An 18,811-nucleotide genomic window follows, 5' to 3' on the forward strand; every position below is an offset into this window, starting at 1 on the left:
AGCAAGTAAGATACAATCGTATCTCTCTTGAGTCAGGCTACTGGGCTCTCTGCTGCTTTAACTGCACTGTCATATTGACTCAACATGAAAACAAAATAAGACATTCCATAAAACTATAAAATCCTGTCACCCCCTCCCAAATCCAGTCAATTGTTTTTGCAGCATGCAAAGCCATTTTCTTCTCCTCCATGTCATTATGAAAACAAATGCACTCTATTATCAAGCTAAAATGCAGCCAATGCAGAAAATGTATCCCCAAAAAATGACTCACTGACAAGAATCAGTCAATTCCATTTGTGTGTTTGCTAGTGTGCATGGGCATGTGTGGACATTGAGTGCTGATTCAATATACTGCAAAGTCCACATTCATTTTTCCTTGCTCTCCATTTAAGTATGTGTCAGTAAGGAGCAGTTGATCAAGATGTGAGCTTCTAGGCTTAAATAGCTGTGTTGCTATGTGGAACAAGAACCATATTTAGCGTTCATAATCTTAGAGCTGTGATGTCCTCGTCCCAAGCATCCTCTGCCTGGAATGAGTGAAGACGAATATTACAACTTCTAGAGTAAATACACTTAATTCAATATTTTTTTTATCCTGCTACAACAAAAAACTTAAGCTATCTTCTCTTAAATAGAAGATAGACAGTAAACATTCACAGGTGGAGGCCTGGGGCTTATGTGCAAGTGTTTTGGGCTGTGGCTAGTTGCGTGTACACTGGCCTTAAATAAAAGATTAAGATGCTCGTCCGTGCCGTGTTATGAGAACCTCAGAGGCAGCTGTGCAAGCAGGCAAGAAAGCAGAAAGGAAGGCAAACATGCAGGCATGTTTGGAGCAAGATAGACACCCAGAGGTGGCTCTTCTACCAGCTGAAGTCCACCAGGCTGACAGATGGAGCCAAGGTGTCTACACCTGCCCCCAACCCCCCCGGGCCTCAGGCCACGCCAGCGTCATCAGACCTGACAAGAGCGAGTCCACAGGAAGCTGAGAGGACGCAGAGGACCTGTCTACCTCTGCTACCTTTGAGAGGCTCATAGGATCACACCTTGTCAGAGAACACTCACAATGAAGTGAAGCCACGAGCACGGCTGTGAAACTTATAAGATGCAGGCCGGCAAAAACTAATAAATGGCAGTCTTAAAATCAGTACATCTGCTACATAATATCAAAGCACAATGCAACACAAAATGTAAAGACTTTCACTGGTAAAACAGTATTTTCACAAATGTACAACTTCTAACACTTGTTGAGGTGAATTATTGAAAATAATGTCAAAGTTCCTGATTCGATGTTTTCATTGAGTGAGCTTATTGAAATTCTTTAACTTCTTTTCTTTTCTCATACATTCACACTGCATAATAGAATACAAAGACCTTCATATTCTCATCAATATGAATGTTAATACTTGCTACAGCATACTACTTACTCTAAGTTTCACACTGAAATTTTTATGCAGCAAAATATCCTATCCTCCTGCGATCTTGACTTACTGAGAAAAATCCAAATAAAAATGTCTTTGGCAGATGTTGATCTTGTTTGTGTTAAGGTGCAAATATATTTATGACAGGCTGAAAAGGCACAGGTATGTATGGTGCCCTCTTCTCACCATCGTTCTCTTTACACTTCCCCCCTCATACCTGGCTCAGTCTGTTAATGATTTGGATGACTGTTACAGTGTGAAAAACCTCTTGGTATTCCCCAATGGAACAAGGGTATCTATGCTTTGTTAGCCTAAAAGTTTGCAAGAGGAAATTGCACCCATGGAAGAGCAAAACAGGCAAACACCAGAAGGGTAGAAGAAGGGGGAGGGCAAGATTTATTTATAACTTCTCTGCGTTGACGCTAAGTCATGAGAGGGACCTTGTAGTGAAGAGCAGAGAAGTACCCTTAATGGTTTAGAAGTCAGCGAACAAACATTTTTTCTACCTCTCTCACATTCCCAATTAGTTCCCGAAGCAGGTTTACAGCAGTTTTGTTCGTTTTAAAAATCGCTCCAAATATCTGCTGTTAGATGGGTTCCTCGCTGCTGCTTGGGGAAAATCACACTTAAGGCTAAAAACAGGTGGAGAGAGAACATGGTGGTGATGATAGCATGTGGTGTTCCAATGTTATTTTGGTGCACACCATCCTCCATTACCATGGGATGCCTGCCTGTAAGGTTCCATTATGTGGACCATTACGGTGGAAGAGGAAGATGGATCTAAAGATGAGTTGTTCTTCAGAACATGTTTCAAAGACTTAGAGAACAGAAGGAGGCAAGAATTGCTTGCTAAGTAGCAATCTTAGGTTGTTAAAATTGTCGGTACAATAGGTCTTTTGTTTCTACCTTCTCCATTACAGGAAATCGAAAACTGAGATTTTGTTTGCATTTTTATCTGTGGTATACATTTGTTTACTATCCTTGCCTTACCTGCTATCTGAGAAAGGCTCGATGATCCAGACTGCCTGCTCGCCTGGTGCTCTTTAATGAGATTATCAGGAGAAGAGTGTCAGTAAGTAGGATCTAAAATGAAAGCCATTATGGAGCATTATCACAGAGCCGCACCACGCCAACCCCCCGATCCATCTGCTGTACGGCCACCCACACAGCCACTACGCCCAGATTACAGCCGTGATTAGCTCCGCCAAGTGCTGCTTAATTTAAACACCTCTGGAGAACATGTGGCACTTTGCTGCATTGCTGAGTCACAGTCATTGAACAAACACAAAGGGCAGCGGTGATTTTCTTCTTTTAGAAGACAACACACAGACATGACTCCTTTAAAACACTAGAATCTGTCGATCTTGTGATTGACTTTGGGCTTGTTGTCAGATTTTCTGACCTTTAACTTCTTAATTGATTCTTTACATGTGTTTGCATTCATCACAACATTTGGCCTAACTGTTTTATCTACTGGACTCAGTGATTTTCATCTTTCATCAGTGTGTAAACTGTAACAAGAACTGTGTCTCGAAACAACTTTTTAAAACTCTTCATATAGTGGTTTAACTGTTGAGGCAAATCTAAAAAGGCAACTACTAGCAGCCTAAACAAACATGGTTTGCTGAGAATTTATAACCACATTATACTTTGAAATTAGGTTGATGGAATGAATAAAAAAATAGTTTTCATAGGATCAGACTCAGACTTCTGAGAATATAAAGCTAGTTTCTAGATTTGTCACTGCTCTACAAGACTTCAGTAGCTGCACCTAACCTGTGTTCTTGTATTTCTTTTTGAAGAACTGCCATTCAGAACAACACCAAATCATCCCACGTTATATGACATTACAAAAATAGTACCCCAGTACCAAAATAGTAAAAAAGTACCCCAGCACAACATAGGAACTCTCCAATCTGTACCTGTGATCTTGTCGCGAACCAGCTTGCAGGACTCGATCTCTCCGATGCTACCGAACAGGCTGCGGAACTCCTCCTGGGTCATGTTCTGGGGCAGGTAGTTGACAATGAGGTTGGTCTTGCTGTCGTCATTTGAGGGTCCAGTCTGCATGGGTGAGGGGCAGCCGCGGCTGTTGGTGGTCGGCCCGTTGGCTGTGTTGCCTCCTCCGCTAGGGCCATTTGACACTGGGGCCTCCATGTTACTGATGATCTGGAGCAGGGCAACGAGGAGGAAAGAGGAGAGGAGCCAGACAGGGAAACAGCAGGGAGGAAGAGAGGAAAAACGTATTAGCAAAGGCTTCTGTACTATACTGAGCTATTTTTAATAAAGAATATGAGGCAAGTCATACACATTACTCAAAATGTTTTAAGTTCAAATCCAATTCTCTCAAATGAAAGAGCTACCCAATGCTCAACTCAATTTGATTGGTAATGTGACAAAAATTAGTCAGCTAGGACTTTTTATTTTCCAGTTTCCTTTGGTTATTTTGGATAATGTTGCAAATAACTGAGCTGACCGGCCTAACGCCAATATAAGGTCAACACGATTTTGCATGAATTTGAAAGGCAACCATCATTTCCAGGTATTTAAGTAAACAAAGAAAATGTTGTTTTGAGGTAGATTTTACTAAAATAAAGCCTTAAGGAATGACATTTTCTTAAATGTATGAGCAGTCATGAAGTCACCAAGTTAGCAGATTTATAAAACAGTCATGCTTCTTAATGATTAACAGCAAAACATTAATATTTCATACTACACATACAGTTAACAAACTACACATGATATCCTACATCTGAACATTAAGACATTCAACAGAAAACAGAGAGAGGATAAACATTGAATTATAATGAAGACAGTGTATGGAGCTTCCCTTCAGCACGCCTTTTGACTGCTGATGCTGCTGTTGAGACAGAGAGAATGTGTGTACATATCTGCTTTGGCCGATCTAAGTTTAAGGCTTTAAAAACTTACTGTGAACTTGTAAGTGTGAGAAAACAGCAAAAAAAGGTGAGAAGGAGTGAAAGTCAAAAGTCAGAGGAGGAGGAGGAGGAAGGTTGCACTTCTCTTCTCTACAAAAGCACTCTGACACATTTTTTAATACAAACGCTGATTCTGGGATAACATTATTCTCCAACAAAAGCCATGTGTGAAGCAAAATTATTCATACATTTGCATAAAAAACATTTGTTCCATCAAAGTAATGGCTTTTTGTTGCGTCTATGTGTGAGTGTATGTCAGTGTTTGTCAATGTTAAGAGCAGAGACATCTAAAATTAATATGTCCATGGTGGGAAGATAAAAGAGGGAAAAAAACAAAAGGTGCTGTATTACAAAGTTAAACAGAGAATAAATATGTCTGAGCTGATGTTTGACCAGACCTGGAGACTTTAGACCCTACAGTTAATCTGAAAACTGCTCTTGTGATTTCTCTTTCATATTTGTGTAGGACTGATTCTTATTCTGTACAAAAGACTACAATTATCTATTGCAAATCCCAAGAAAAACGTCCAGGTACATCTCCATTCAAGCACTCATAACTTCCCACCGCACAGGCACTGTTATGACCTAACATGCTGAAATCCAAATTAAGATGCAAATGTTCTTTAATCTGGTTCAATCAAATTTTTAAAGCCATCACTCAGATCTCTCCTTTTCCCCTGTTCAACCATTCGGCTCTCCGTCTATTTTTAAATATTCTTAAGAACACGCAGACAGGCTGCGGTAGGAATCAGGGCTGGTTTTAGCAAAGGAGAAAGCGGCACAAGAGTCCTACTTCACTCTATTTCTGGAATCGTGTTCTAATAATATAGCTCAAAGCTGATTTGAAAAATTTCCCAGTTTGTCCAGAAATAGTTCTCAAAAACCATTTTAGACGTTTACAATACGTGTACTTCTCGGCCTTAATCCCTTGACTTTCATCTATCTACCTACTTGCAGTGGTAAGCAGAGAATGCAGTCAAACATTGGACTCTTAAGTAATCAAACAAATATCACCTACATATTTATACCAACATCACCTCAACACAGTATTCAATACAAACTTATTTTCACAGGAGAGTAATTATTCTATTCTGATGAAAACAGCTGATGTCTCCCCAATGGCAGTTTAATGGTAGAACACTGATTAAAAGTGTCCATAATGAGATTGTTTAAAGGACATTTATAAAACTGAATTTTATAATCAAGTGAATTTAACTGAGTTTAAATGAGTTTTGAGTAACCTTGAGTAAACTGCAAGGAGAACTGCGTCTAAAGCAAGGGGTCTTTGTACAAGTATTCAAAGTATAAAAAATATATATCATTTGATGGTTTAAGAGGGCTTAAGAGGGTTGAAACATCTTTTTTTCTTTAATTGAGCAAAGGCATGATAAAGGGTTTTTATTTTGTGTTCTGATTTTCTAAGTGTTTAGGAGCAGCTCCAACAAAATGCCACCCTTGGATCTGCTTCTCATCTTACACAGACACTCACACACACACTAACATGCATGCCCACGCTTCTATGCATTCATCCGCATAGAGTGGAGGAGCGCATCCTCAAACACACACACACACACACACACACACACACACACACACACACACACACACACACACACACACACACACACACACACACACACACACACACACACACACACACACACACACACACACACACACACACACACACACACACATATGCAGGGAGAGAACAATGGCCCGAGCCCACAGCAGAAAAACAAACAGACAGGGAGATGTCTAAAAGCTCTCAAGATGAGAGCTGCATGCAAATTGTTCTTTTGACAGTATCCTTTCCTTCTCACTCACCACTCCACCACAACAGAGATACAGAGACTGAGCGAGAGCGAGAGAGAGAGAGAGAGAGACAGAAAGAGAGAGAGAGAGAATAGTATCTAGCCATAACAGAGTTGATTGGAGAGGGCCTTATTAAATCTGTTTACATTCCCTGCTGAGCTCCATTCTGTCAGAGAGACTTTCAACTCCATGGGATGCTTTCTGAGGAGTTTTTTACACCAAAATGGCTGCCTCTAATTAACAGGGACCTGCAGAGTCCCAGTGGCCAATTATATTCCTCTCCTTGTCCCTGCCCACCAGCATTTGTGCTGCTCAGTGGTCCACTTCATGTTGGTTGGGAACACTGGCTGCCCCTGCTCTCCCACTGTGGAGCGCAGCACTGTGGACAGAACCCATGGCATGTCCTGTTGACTCGGTACAACACACAGCCCTCTCCAGCTCTCAGCTTCAAGATGCAGCTTCTTTTCGTCCCAAGTGATTATCCCTCTCAAGAGAAGAGAAGGTAGCACTAAGGTCCTAGCTAAAAGTAATTCATGCAGACTGGGTCCAGTTGTGTGAGGTAGCATTACAACTGAAAATAAATGTTCACTGTTGTAAGTTAAAATTGTTTTTTAAATATGTTGGACACCAGAGTGCTAAATGTTAAATGTAGTGTGTACACAACTTCAGTGTTGACGTGTCTTCAATGTAGTAGTGGTTCATTCGAATAGCCCAGAAATGTAGTTTTGCATGTTTTAATGAGGGCTACAGAGCACTATTGCTTTGGATGGACTATATGCTAAATAATAAAACATCTACATGTTGATATAAATTGAAATGTTTCTAAGCATGGGCTTCCCATATAATTAACTGGCTCCCACAAATATATACAACGCATTCATTTTAAGACACTGAATAGCTTTTCACTCATCCCTGTAAACCTCAGTCCTCGCCCCATCCAATTATTCTCAGTTCTAGTTCCCAAATCTCTCAGTCAGCAGCATCACCAACCAGTGCGTATTTATGTGAACACAGTACAATAGCAGATCATATTACTTCATGGGTGTGTGAAATGGCTGGTGCCATCCATTTGGCAGCAGTAGTCTCCTTACCATCTTTGGCTGTGTCAGCAATCCCTTCTCTGCCCAGCCCTGGAGCTGTGGGAGCTCTGCCTGACGCCACTGTGTCTCTGTCGACCCCTATGGAGCGGAGCACAGGGAGGGACGCATAGCCCACCGTCAACATCATACACTCACTTTAGAAGGTTAGGGGTTGTGTAGAAAAAAAAAATACAGTTACACCTTTGTAGACATGCCACCAGTCAAACTAAAACCAAGAAAGGTGGCTCAGGATGTTTTGCTTTGCCTGGTTTACCTGGTTGGAGTTTTGAAGACATTGGGATGGTGATGAATTACAGATTGTATGTCTCAAATTGATGGAGTTCTTTTTTTTTTTGGCAAAAAAGGAGTTGCTTAGAGAGAAGTGGGTGTAATGATATTTTTCCTTCAGTTGTTTCAATCATTAGATCGGAGTGAAAAGAATCACATGCATGGGTTGAAGGCGGCAGATTGGTGTGGTGACTGCAATGACCTTGGCAGAGTTTATAATGAGGGTTTCCCTCTTGTTCTCTGTGGGTAAACAAGCCTGTGGTTGAAGATACAGAAATGCCACAAATGAGCAGGAAGTCTGTTCACTAGCTTTCCAAAGGGGGGGGGGCTTAAACGCCTGCAGCTATCTACGGATGCTACAAGCAGCCAATTTAACAGGAGAGGAGGGATGACCTCTGCCTTCATTTACTCCTTCAGAGAGATGAGGAGAGGGAGTGAGGGATCAGATGGGTGGAGGAAGAAAAAGGCAAGGGCTGAGTAATGGGAAAGACACTTCCAATACTTCAAAGAAAGAGACAGAGGTGGTGAGGGAGGAGAGAGAGAGAGAGTGTCTGTACATGTTCTGTTGTCAATGTGTCTTGTAAACTTAGGCAGGAATGCATAATGGAGGTCTAAATGAGAGTGAACTGTCAGCTTGAAAGGGAGAAAAGAAGATACAGAAGGGCAGAGAGGTCAGGGTAGAAAAGAGGACAAGGAATATTGTCTCTGCTAGCTGACAGGTAATGGTGGATATTGAGATATTTTGGGCATATTCACAAAGACGTAACAAGTTGAGCCACCTTTGTTTTAGTCTGATGAGGGTCAAGGGGTAACTATTGATTAATGGTTGTGTAAATGATAAAAAACACTTTTTTCAATTATGAATCTGATTGAAAAAAATAGGGAGAAAGGTTAGAATTTGTGACTTAATTTCAAATCTACAATATGTCAATGTTTTCAAGATCTAGACTTGTTTGATCAACCTCGTATAAAAGTAAGGTGCATTGATAATTAAGACAAAGACTGAAGACAACAGTGCTAGAAGCAGCTACACCCTTGAGGCTAATTTGTCTGTACTAGCAGCAGTTCGCATCCACTACATATAATAAAGTAAAACTACATTAATCTTTTCAAAAGGAGATAACATATGTTTAGCCTCCTTTAAATTTTTGAAAAGCTACCCTGAAAAAAGAAAATGTTAGGCAGGGGCTATACATCAATAGCATATTTCACCCATTCTGCAAAGCCGTCATTGTACACACCATGTCAGCGCGGAGGGGAATGGTGTGTTGCAGCAAGCAGTCAGTGCAGTTATAGTAGCATGTACAAATGTGGTGATCAAAATGTAAGAAGCAGCAAGCAGATGTGTATGAGTCTCCATTTCAACAGCCAACATATAGAGCCAGAGAGCATCATGTCGGCTAAAAAGGATATTACATTCTCAGAAGTGCGTTTAAGTCTCTGTGTACCATCTTTCAAATACTACTCAGTGCTCTATATCCAGTGCTCAACCATTCAATAAAACAAACAGTCTCAGGCATAACACGCACACACACACCTACACACACAATTTCATCTTTCTTCATATTTTTTCTGTCCTTGCTTTATCACATGAAAGCACACACGTGTGTCTTCTGATAAAATCTCAAATAACACTGGAAAAAGGGTGCAATGCAATTACATTCAGCAACCACTGAGATGAGAAACCGCTCATGGATACATTTTCAATTATTCAGGGAATACATTTCAGTTGGTGCTCGCATGCTGGGAAAACTTATTATATAATCAATACACTCTATAATGCCATTAATATTTGATGCCACAAAAGTGCTTCCTGTCTCCTTGGGCACCCAGCCAACGGTGTCTGGGCGCTGCAGTCAAACAGGACAAGCCTTATCCGCCGACAGCTAGGAGTAGGAATAAACATTTGTTCTCCTCTCAGAGTCCAAATATACTAAAGGCAACTTCCTTTTAGGTTTACTGTATATGAATCAATTTCTACATCTTTTTCTTTCACACCATGCACAACTATCTCACAGAACACGAGAGCTACAATTAAGATGGCCAAGGAGTTAGTGTCTTACTTTCTGTCCCTTTTACCTTTGTCACTTCTTTGCTGTTTCTATACCATGAGACCAACAGTTTCTATAGCTGGGCTGGTGCAAGCCCCCACCCCCACCCCTTCTCTCACAGAGCTTAGACAATAAATTTAGCCTGACTTGGCCAGGATAGATGAAGGCTGTTGAGACTGCAGAGTAGACAGTATGCTGCAGGATCTTTCTGCTGATAGACACGCTGCCTGGCAGCTACAAAATGGAGCCAGCATGCAACCATCTGACGTGCTAGACTGGGCCTCTCTGTTGTTCTTCAGATGTTATTTGAGATTTCCTTACCCCCTAAGCATCCTTTAAATTCTTTTTTTTACATTTTTTTTTTATCATTTTTAGATTTGGAAATAAAATGACTCATTTATTGTCAGATGTGGGTATGCCACAACACAAACACTAGATACAAAAATTGCTGACAAGTTTCTCCTTTTGTCCCCTTCTTGCTCCCCTAAAGCAGCCACAAATGATACTGCTAAACTCCAACTGACACTCCCCAGTAGTCCCCAGAGTCACACTGAATTGGAGTTAGTGATACTAAATTGGTGTTCCTATCAAACCGACTGAGACACAAAGAGATTAATATGACTTTACTATCTCTGCGTCTTGGCCAGTAAAGTTCCCTTTAATGCTCTCTGTGCTATTGATTTTTATTTTTCTCTCTCCACTCCCTTTCTTCCTGGCCATCTCCCTCTTGCCATCTTTCCACCAGCATCTTACGAGCGCTGAAACGTCCTGCAGGTCAGGCGGATGCTGGGCCGGATCAATCAGGGAAAGTAATCTGTGATGCCTCATGCACACAACACAAACACACACAGAGGTACATTGCAGATCCTCACAGACACACCCCCTCTTCTGTTGCACTCTAGCCTGCCTGCCTCCAGTGTCATCGATCTGCATCTACTTTACCAAATGGATTCTTCTCTTCTATCTTTCTCCTCTTCTTTCTGTTTGTGTGACTCGGAATAATATATGTTCCAGACTGTGCAAGATATGTACGTAAGCAATTTTTAATTTAATTTTGGCCCGACTTCTTTCCCTCTCTCTTCTCTCTCCTTTTGTGATGTTTCAGTCTTTCGGTAAGATCGATGCAGCTTTTCCCACCCACTCCCTCACAGTCCTTGGGTGATCTGTACTCATTTGGGGTCAAAGGTCAGGAAATGACAGAAAACAGTCTTTACCCAAGGGCTATGACGGACAGGATGAGTACAATAATACCAAGATTTATACTGTAAATCACAGAGAATTTTATAATTTGATGTGGCTTTTGTTATTTTCAAGTGTGTTGTATCTTCAGTATTCTTCAGTTTTACTTGCTTTTAAAGGCTGAAAAGTTTGGTACAACAAAGGTTCAACCATTGTTTGCAGTTAAATGTTCATTACTGAAGTGATGTAACTTATTTTCTCTTTTTAAATTAGTTTTGTCACTTTATTACTTTTATCCAAATTCATTTCTCAAAAGCTATTTCAAGCTGCTTTGGCGGCAGTCAAAAGACAGAATATCCTTCAACAACGACTAAGGACCTGCAGTGCTCCATACATTCAGCCACTTTCTATCTCCCCCCCACACACACACACACACACAATTATAAAATACACACTCTCACACACACGCACACTACAGTCTCCTTTCGCTAAGCCAAACTGTAGGCGGAACTGGAGCCATTTGTCCACTGGCTGAATCCCAACTCTGCACCAATGCATGCAGAAAATTGGTGAGCATCTTGACTCTGGAGATGACACTTCAATTTGTGCAGCTCCAGTGACTGGTGCTCTGCAGTTCCTCCCTTGTGGGGGTGTGAGATCAGCTGGACACCTGCCTGGCTGTTTTGGCTGAAGCCTGGAGCACGGGGACTGAGCCTTGCAAGTGAAGGCTTGGCTATCCCTGTCAGCCCAAAGTCCCTGTCCCTCAGCCCTCTCAGGTACCTATAACAGTATCCTCAGCTCACTCCTGCACCAGGAACAGTCCCTTGCTTGATGCCCCTGACCCCCATTTCTCTAACCAATCCTCAGCTGAAAGTCAAAGCAGTATCATAATCTCAACAACAGTCTCCTCTTAAACGGCATCAGAACCCCAGCTACACCTTTGTCAATCTTTGTTCCTGTTCTAGCTCCTGCTACAGCTAGCATCTCTGCTGCTAGCAAAGTCAAATCAGCAAGAAGCCTCTGCTGTGCATCACTGTCCGTCCTGCTGTAATCCCCGGGTGTGACGGATGGGACTGATCACTGTCGAAGCCCTCAGCAAGACATTTTGTTGGATTAAAGAGGCTAAATCACCGTCTCATCCCTTACATGGGATTCTCTGCTTAATTAAATGTCATTAATGTGGTTAAAGGTTTTAGCGGAGATGATATCTATCCAGCATGCAGGGCGTATTCAGTAAGAATTAACTTTGTTTCTGTGGATAGTGAGCACAAAAGAGGCATTGTGAATGAGAGAAAAGGGATAAAAAGAAACCTAGCAGGAGAGACAGCACAAGGCTACACCATTCCTGTCATTTAACATGACATAACAGGGGGATCCTTCCTCATCCATATTCTCTCCCTGTCCTCCTCTTTTATCTCACAAATATAATGTTTGCCTTGAATTTGTTAAGATCTAACCTGTTTACTTTGTTCTATGAATAAATATACATATAGGTGACAAAAGTAATGTACTGCATTGACAAAAAAATCTGCAATATTCTTTATTGCATTTCAGGATATAGCTTGTGCCGATTTCCGCGCCAGGCCTGAGTTGCTTTTAGCTGGGATAAAGGACACAGGACAGACAGTGAGGCAGGGAGAGCAGGCAGGCTGATCCATCTGAGTCAGCACCATGTGTCATAAAGTGAGGACACCACCTCCACAAGTAGCTGGCAGGTGAAAGCGGCCACGCACCTGTGCAGGCAACCAGCCATTTTAGTGAGGCTGTCTCCTATCTTTAGCAAAATACACTCAAACACACTGGTAGTACATAAACAAACATATGCAAACATACACACGGATTCAGATAGCTCAACTATCCAACTGCACACTGTTACTGTGCCCACCTGCATGTATCAGGTCAGAGATACCCAAGTCAGCAGTGTTGTGCTGTTGCAACCCAAAAGATAACAACTGTATATCACTTGCTTGAACAAACCTAGAGCAATGCTTAGTTTGTCTATAAAAAAGCCCTTGAAGAAGAAAATAACTGTCTGAAAGAACTTCCCTAAATGTGATCTCTAAGAATATTTTCCTTGAGCAACAAAATAAGAAACTTGTGAAATCCGTTGATTAAACTCATCTTTTTTTCTTGAACTCAGAGAAGTTCTAATTAAAACTGGTTTAAGGTAGGATGTGGTAATATTGGCTTTGTTGAACATATATTTAAAAAGCTGGAAACAACCTGGACTAATATGATAAGCACACAAACCTACAGCACAGCACTTACACTGAGAACAAGACAGAGAGGAGAAGCAGAGCCAGAGCACTTCCTAATCTAATCACTGTTTCCCCCATCAGCTGCATCTCAGACACAGCCTGCTCGTATATGTGTGTTTTTGTGTGTATACGTGTGTGTGAATGAGTGTGTCTGCCTTGCAGCAGAGAGATAGAGCTAAAGCACATAGACACTAACCAACCGTTATACTCGAGAATTAATTCCGCAGCCTTAGGTTCTGTGTGAGGGTGTGGCTGAGTGTATGTGTGTGTGTGTGTGTGTGTATGCTTGTGCCTAGCTAATCTGGTTATTGATTCAGCTCTGGACTGGTGCTCATATAATCAAATAGCTGCAAGGGGAAAGGACAGCCGTCTGTCATCTGTCTTAATGGGTAAACAGTTTGATGGAGACAATTAATAACTGTATATAAAGAAGAAATAACTACATCTTTTAAAGACATACCAGCTAAAACATTGTTGTTTTTTATTGTCAAGCAAATCTCTAGGCAAACTTCTTGTGGGTTGAGTGTCATGAATTTTACAATTATTTCAATCCTGTTTTCATACATGTATGCTTGGCATGGTTATAAGCCAGGGGCATTTAAATATTCAACTAGGATGGTCATGTTGTGCTTTGAAACATTCCCTTTCTAAATGTAAAAAAACTGAAATGTGACCAAGTTTCTTCAAACTAGTGATTACACAATCAAATTTGAGTTTGACAGGAGAATTTATAGTGAGCCCATTCTCTGTGAAAATCGAATCTTAATGAAACTTGATGTGAGAGTGGGGCAATTTAGAAATGGCTTCAGGAAATGGGGAGAGGGAGACACAAAAGCCTAAATGTATACCAAGTCTTTGAACAGCCAAGGCCAGCGGCACACCAGCTAAACCATTAGAGTGTTGTGCATTCAAATGAGCAGATTAATCCCTACAACTGCCATACAGTGCAGAGTAATTGAAAATGCCCACAGGAGACCGTCTTTGCTCATATATTGTGTTCATGTGCCAGGAAGGCAACATATAGAAGGCAGTTTATTCTGACAGCATGTGCTGAAGAGCCACGCAGCTGTGAGATAGCACACATCTATCTCTATACGTTTCCTATTATCTCGCTGCCTTTCTATTCTCTTTCGGACATTTTCTCACTTTACCTCCAAATATCATCCTGACAGGTGGGGTTTGTGCCTGCTGCTGACATTTATCAGTCTTGATAAGCATCTGATATCAAATTCCTTCCAAATCCATCAAAAAGGACAGCCATTTTGTCGATTCTAAAGGACCATGTATTAACGGTGAGGATCCATATTCCTGCCGGGACAAACACCACAGAATTACTTTCTCAAACCGTGGCCTAATAACTGCAGTTATTTTCTCATATGTGCTACATCAAACAGCGGCGGCTGTGGCTCAGTGGAAGTGTCAGTTGTGCACAACAAGGGCTCGGCCCTGTGTTTGCTAGTGGGCTGAGGCGCTAACACTCCCCAACTTTCAATCTGAGCCTCATTGGTTCAATCCCAACTAGATGTCAATGCGTCTTTGAGCATTAAAACAAACCCCAAATTGCTCCTTGGGCCTTGACATCAGCGTGTGAATGTGTATGAGGTTTTGGACTGATCTGCAATTCACATAGCATCCTCATTAGTTTGTAAACATGGTGTGAATGGATGAACGTGACATGTAGTGTAAAGGCGCTTATAGATGTCAGAAGAATAGAATATTCCTATATTAATACAGACCATTTCTCATTTATCATTCATAAACCAAACGTCTCACTGCCATTTTTTACTTCCAGAATGTACATCCCCCATAATAACCAGATTGGTGCTTTCACTGGCCTACCCCCATACTTGTACTTCCTTTAAGGCAGTATCTGAGGCTGATATGGATATTTGTATTGATATTGGAAAATCTCTATGACTGAAAACACAATATAGTCAGAATTATCTTCCTGCTTCCTGCATTGCCTCTAATAATTCATGGAGATGAAGTCAGAGACCACAACTGACATGCAGATAGACCTTCTCCACCCTCTCCTGTCTCTGTGGTATTGTCCCGTGGTGTGGTATAAGATTAACCTTTTTTGCCCCTATGTTTAAGTTGCAGCTGGTGAGAAGAGGAAGCCTAGAGGCTGTCGTGTGGGAATATTTGTTTGTAGGCTCTAATGTGTCTATTACCAACCACAATGGTGCCATTTTGTAGCATGTTCAGTTGCATGTTCAATCTATTATTCATCAGGGTACAGAAATGTATAAATGTTTTATATGTCAGAGGCGGTGAGGCCTGTCGAAAGTATGACCTTGAAACGTCCTTTAAACATCACACAGCAACAGCACGGGGGCCAGTTAAGCTTGCCGAAGCCAAACAACAGGCAACGTACACACATTCACACACGCACATACTCTGGTGCACACACAGCCTGTCTGCCTGCTGATACTTTCCGCTGCTTTCTGTTCCCCTTTTTTCCTGGGATGCAAAATGCAGATGAGAAGAGTCAGCGGCTTGTGCACAGTCTCAGGAGAAACTGCCACTCAAATCCAAACATCTGAAATGGTATGAAATACAGAAACACACAGTGTACAGTGGCGGATGAGAGAAAAAGAGGAAGGAAGGAAGGAAAAGAGAGAGAGAGGATCGAGAAAGAATGAGCAGCAAAGTAGCTAAGAAAGCCAGTGTTCGTCTCTCCTTCTGTAGCTTTGACTGAACAAAGAGCTATATACACATGAATACCTCTTTCCTCCCACTGTATTTTCAATCGGGATATTTATTCTGAAAAGCAGCGATGCACAACAAGGGCTCGGTCCTGTGTTTGCTAGTGGGCTGAGGCGCTAACACTCCCCAGCTGATTATGTGTCTGTCTGTAGCAGTTTGAGCTGCTGCCAAAGGAATTAGGTCTAGTATTTGTGAATGCTGCTCCCCTCACAGCAGAATGCCTTGCTATGCCTCTCAGATTTCTAGCGTTTTAAAAAGAGAGGGGAAAAAAAACATTTTAAATAAATGAAGGAAATCGCTGGGAAGCCTATTAAATTTTCAACGTGACCGTTTTGTGAGTCTTCATGTGTGTTTAGGCTTCACACAAAAGGAATATTTAAAAACCAAAGCATGCTAATTGGGACAGAGATTGTTACAGCGGCTTCTTATTCAAACAGGCTTTTGGCTCATTAACTGCTTCCATCCCGCTTTTGTTTAAAGGAAAGGGGAAAAGACATTTAAAAACAATAAGATATTTTATGATATTTGTACAGTCACTGTACCTCCAAAACATGGATAGATTGCTTAATGAAATGACTTTTACTGCTCTAAGCAGTGCTATGTCACATAAAAATCTAATAATTGTTTCGTACAGTCAGTAACATTTTTTTCTGAAAGTCGACTACATCTCTTTTACTATGAAGGACGTTTTTCAATCTAGGGTTATGGAGTGCATACATATAGAGAATCATCTTTAAATGTTTACTAACATATAATTGTGCAGTTTTAACAATTTATAATTATAACAGAGTTAGAACTCATAAAGGTTTATACATTGTACTATTGTAGATTAGACTTGCACTCTACATTATGAGTGACGAAAAGAAGACCTTTAAAGAAGATTGTATTTGGGTGGCGTTTCACATGACTCGAAAAGAAGAAAACGCTTTCTGACATGTGTACAGGACTTACTAAATTGTGCAGATTATTATACACAAATATAATGCATCTAAATGTCTTTGACATAAATATATATCAAACACATAACCTCTTTGAAAATAATTAAGCCTAATTACAATCTTGGGTCAGAGTTAATAGAGTACACATGTAATTATGGCTGACCCTCCAAATGATCTGTTTGTTCATGCCTGACTGCAGCTGGTCATTTACCTCACAGTAGAAAAGGAACAAGTATAGTATAACACACCCATCAGATGCACACAAACAGCATTAACTGTTTGGGTATCCTCATGAATATTAATTAACACCTACATGCATAAGCTGTCTTACGATAACATGAACAAACACTCATTGTGACCATTTGACATTTCCCTGCTCTGTAGCTAATTACTGTGGTTATGAAAACTGCAGGACTACCTCTGAATGTGGAAAACTAATTGAACATCATCATGTCTATGATCAAAAAATAAGAAAAAAATATAATGCCCACACAGCCACATACAAAAGACACTCCATTTGCATGATTTACTTCTAGCTGAATGTATATTTCTGCTGCTCAGTAAAACAAAAACAAACAATCAAATTAGCACACGCCATTTTGAAAACTGGCTCAACAAGCACAGGGAGTCCAGGAGAAAAAAAGATTAGAGGAAGTTAAATTATAAAATCATGTACTTTACCACCAGACAGGGTGGTCTGCCTCTGTTTCTTAGCGGTACGTTTATTGCACCAGGTCACAAATGGGCGATAGAGGATGTTTTTTCTCATGAATGATTCATTTCACAGCAGCTACATTAGACTACTTAAACAATTTCAAAGAGAAAGAAGTAAAACTTTTTTTACAACTTTCAAGTTTAAATTGACTGTAGACAGTAGACAATAATTTATCACCTACATGATGTGACACACCTATCTACAGCCAACCATAATGATGAATGATAAATCAATGATATCGTGCATAGGAACACAAAAACAAGATTTAGAGCCAATTGTTTCTGTGTCTGAACCTCTTCTCCTCTCTCTATACCTTTCTCTATTTGCTCTGGATTTAATCAGGATCCAGTTAAACATGTCACTCTGCATCTGTTCACATGTCAGTTGCTCCCTTGATAAACACACTCAAACTCATACAAAGCAGATAACACAGACATTCATCTGATTTATCGCCCTGTTAGTTTGACTTTCATTTGTTACCTCATCATCTATTCTTTCTTACTTGATGTATCTGAATTGGCACACACTCGGCCAGTGCTCCATGGATAATAAATTCCTCACACACCTACACCCTATTAGCATTGATGTGTAACCTTGGAGCTTGTGGTGTTCTGCCTAAGGGTAATACAGCCACTGTATGTTTGTATCTATCTGTGTGTGTGTGTGTGTGTGTGTGTGTGTGTGTGTGTGTGTGTGTGTGTGTGGGTGTGAAACGATTGCCTGTCACTAGCCGAGGAAACCAACTGGCTCCCATCAGGAGACTTCAAGGTGCACACACTCATACCTAAAACCTTCATTACTAATTAACATCCATCTTTCCCTCCCTCTCTCAATGTTTCTTCATTCCCTCTTCATGTCCAGATTATCCTCCTAATACACAAGCGCTGTCTGTATATCAATACCAACAACATACACTCTATCTCTTCTAACGTCAGTGCTTGATTGGACCCTTTGCTTTTCACTAATGCACGAAACGGTCTTAAGAGTCCAAGAAGACACATTTGCAGCTAGCGTCATCAAACAGGGGAGTTGCCTTTAATTCAATTAGCATTTTGATAGTGTCCAGTGGAAAGAAGCCAGCACACAAACAATCAAACATTTGCTTACTGACGAATGTATTATGCTTGCACCGTTCTTCATGCAAATTGAAAGTGAGTCAGTCCACTTGGTGGATCGTGACAGAACCACTTTGAAAGCAAATTGATGCCTTGAGAATGCAAAATACTGGTATTGACTCTGAGGGCAAGCAGTAACTACAATGAACTAAAACTCTGTCTTTTATGACAGGTGAGACTGAGGGGAGGAAGAAATATGGCTGTCAGTTATGCTAGTTAACCTTCTACTTTGTCACTTGGATGGAATGGATGAATGAATGTAAAATTCAGTGAGTCTCAGGAAGTTAGCTTAAAATGACTTTGCAGT

The 18,811-nt window shown here is 40.9% G+C and overlaps 1 protein-coding gene across 5 annotated transcripts in view; it reads right to left on the reverse strand.

Moving 5' to 3' along the window:
* Window positions 1-18,811, reverse strand: part of elavl4 (ELAV like neuron-specific RNA binding protein 4) — a 74,043-nt gene that overhangs the window by 38,428 nt on the left and 16,804 nt on the right. For 3 of the 5 annotated variants that reach the window (XM_061033488.1, XM_061033485.1, XM_061033484.1), the window contains 3 exons: window positions 7,264-7,350; window positions 3,341-3,587; window positions 2,409-2,459 (listed from right to left, as the gene is read on the reverse strand). In XM_061033488.1, the coding sequence (XP_060889471.1) occupies window positions 2,409-2,459; window positions 3,341-3,587; window positions 7,264-7,350 (385 nt within the window). The remainder of the gene's footprint in view (window positions 1-2,408; window positions 2,460-3,340; window positions 3,588-7,263; window positions 7,351-18,811) is intronic. The other 2 variants (XM_061033487.1, XM_061033486.1) reach the window with 1 other exon arrangement.

Source organism: Labrus mixtus, chromosome 3 (genome assembly GCF_963584025.1).
Source record: "Labrus mixtus chromosome 3, fLabMix1.1, whole genome shotgun sequence".
Classification (NCBI taxonomy): Eukaryota; Metazoa; Chordata; class Actinopteri; order Labriformes; family Labridae; genus Labrus; species Labrus mixtus.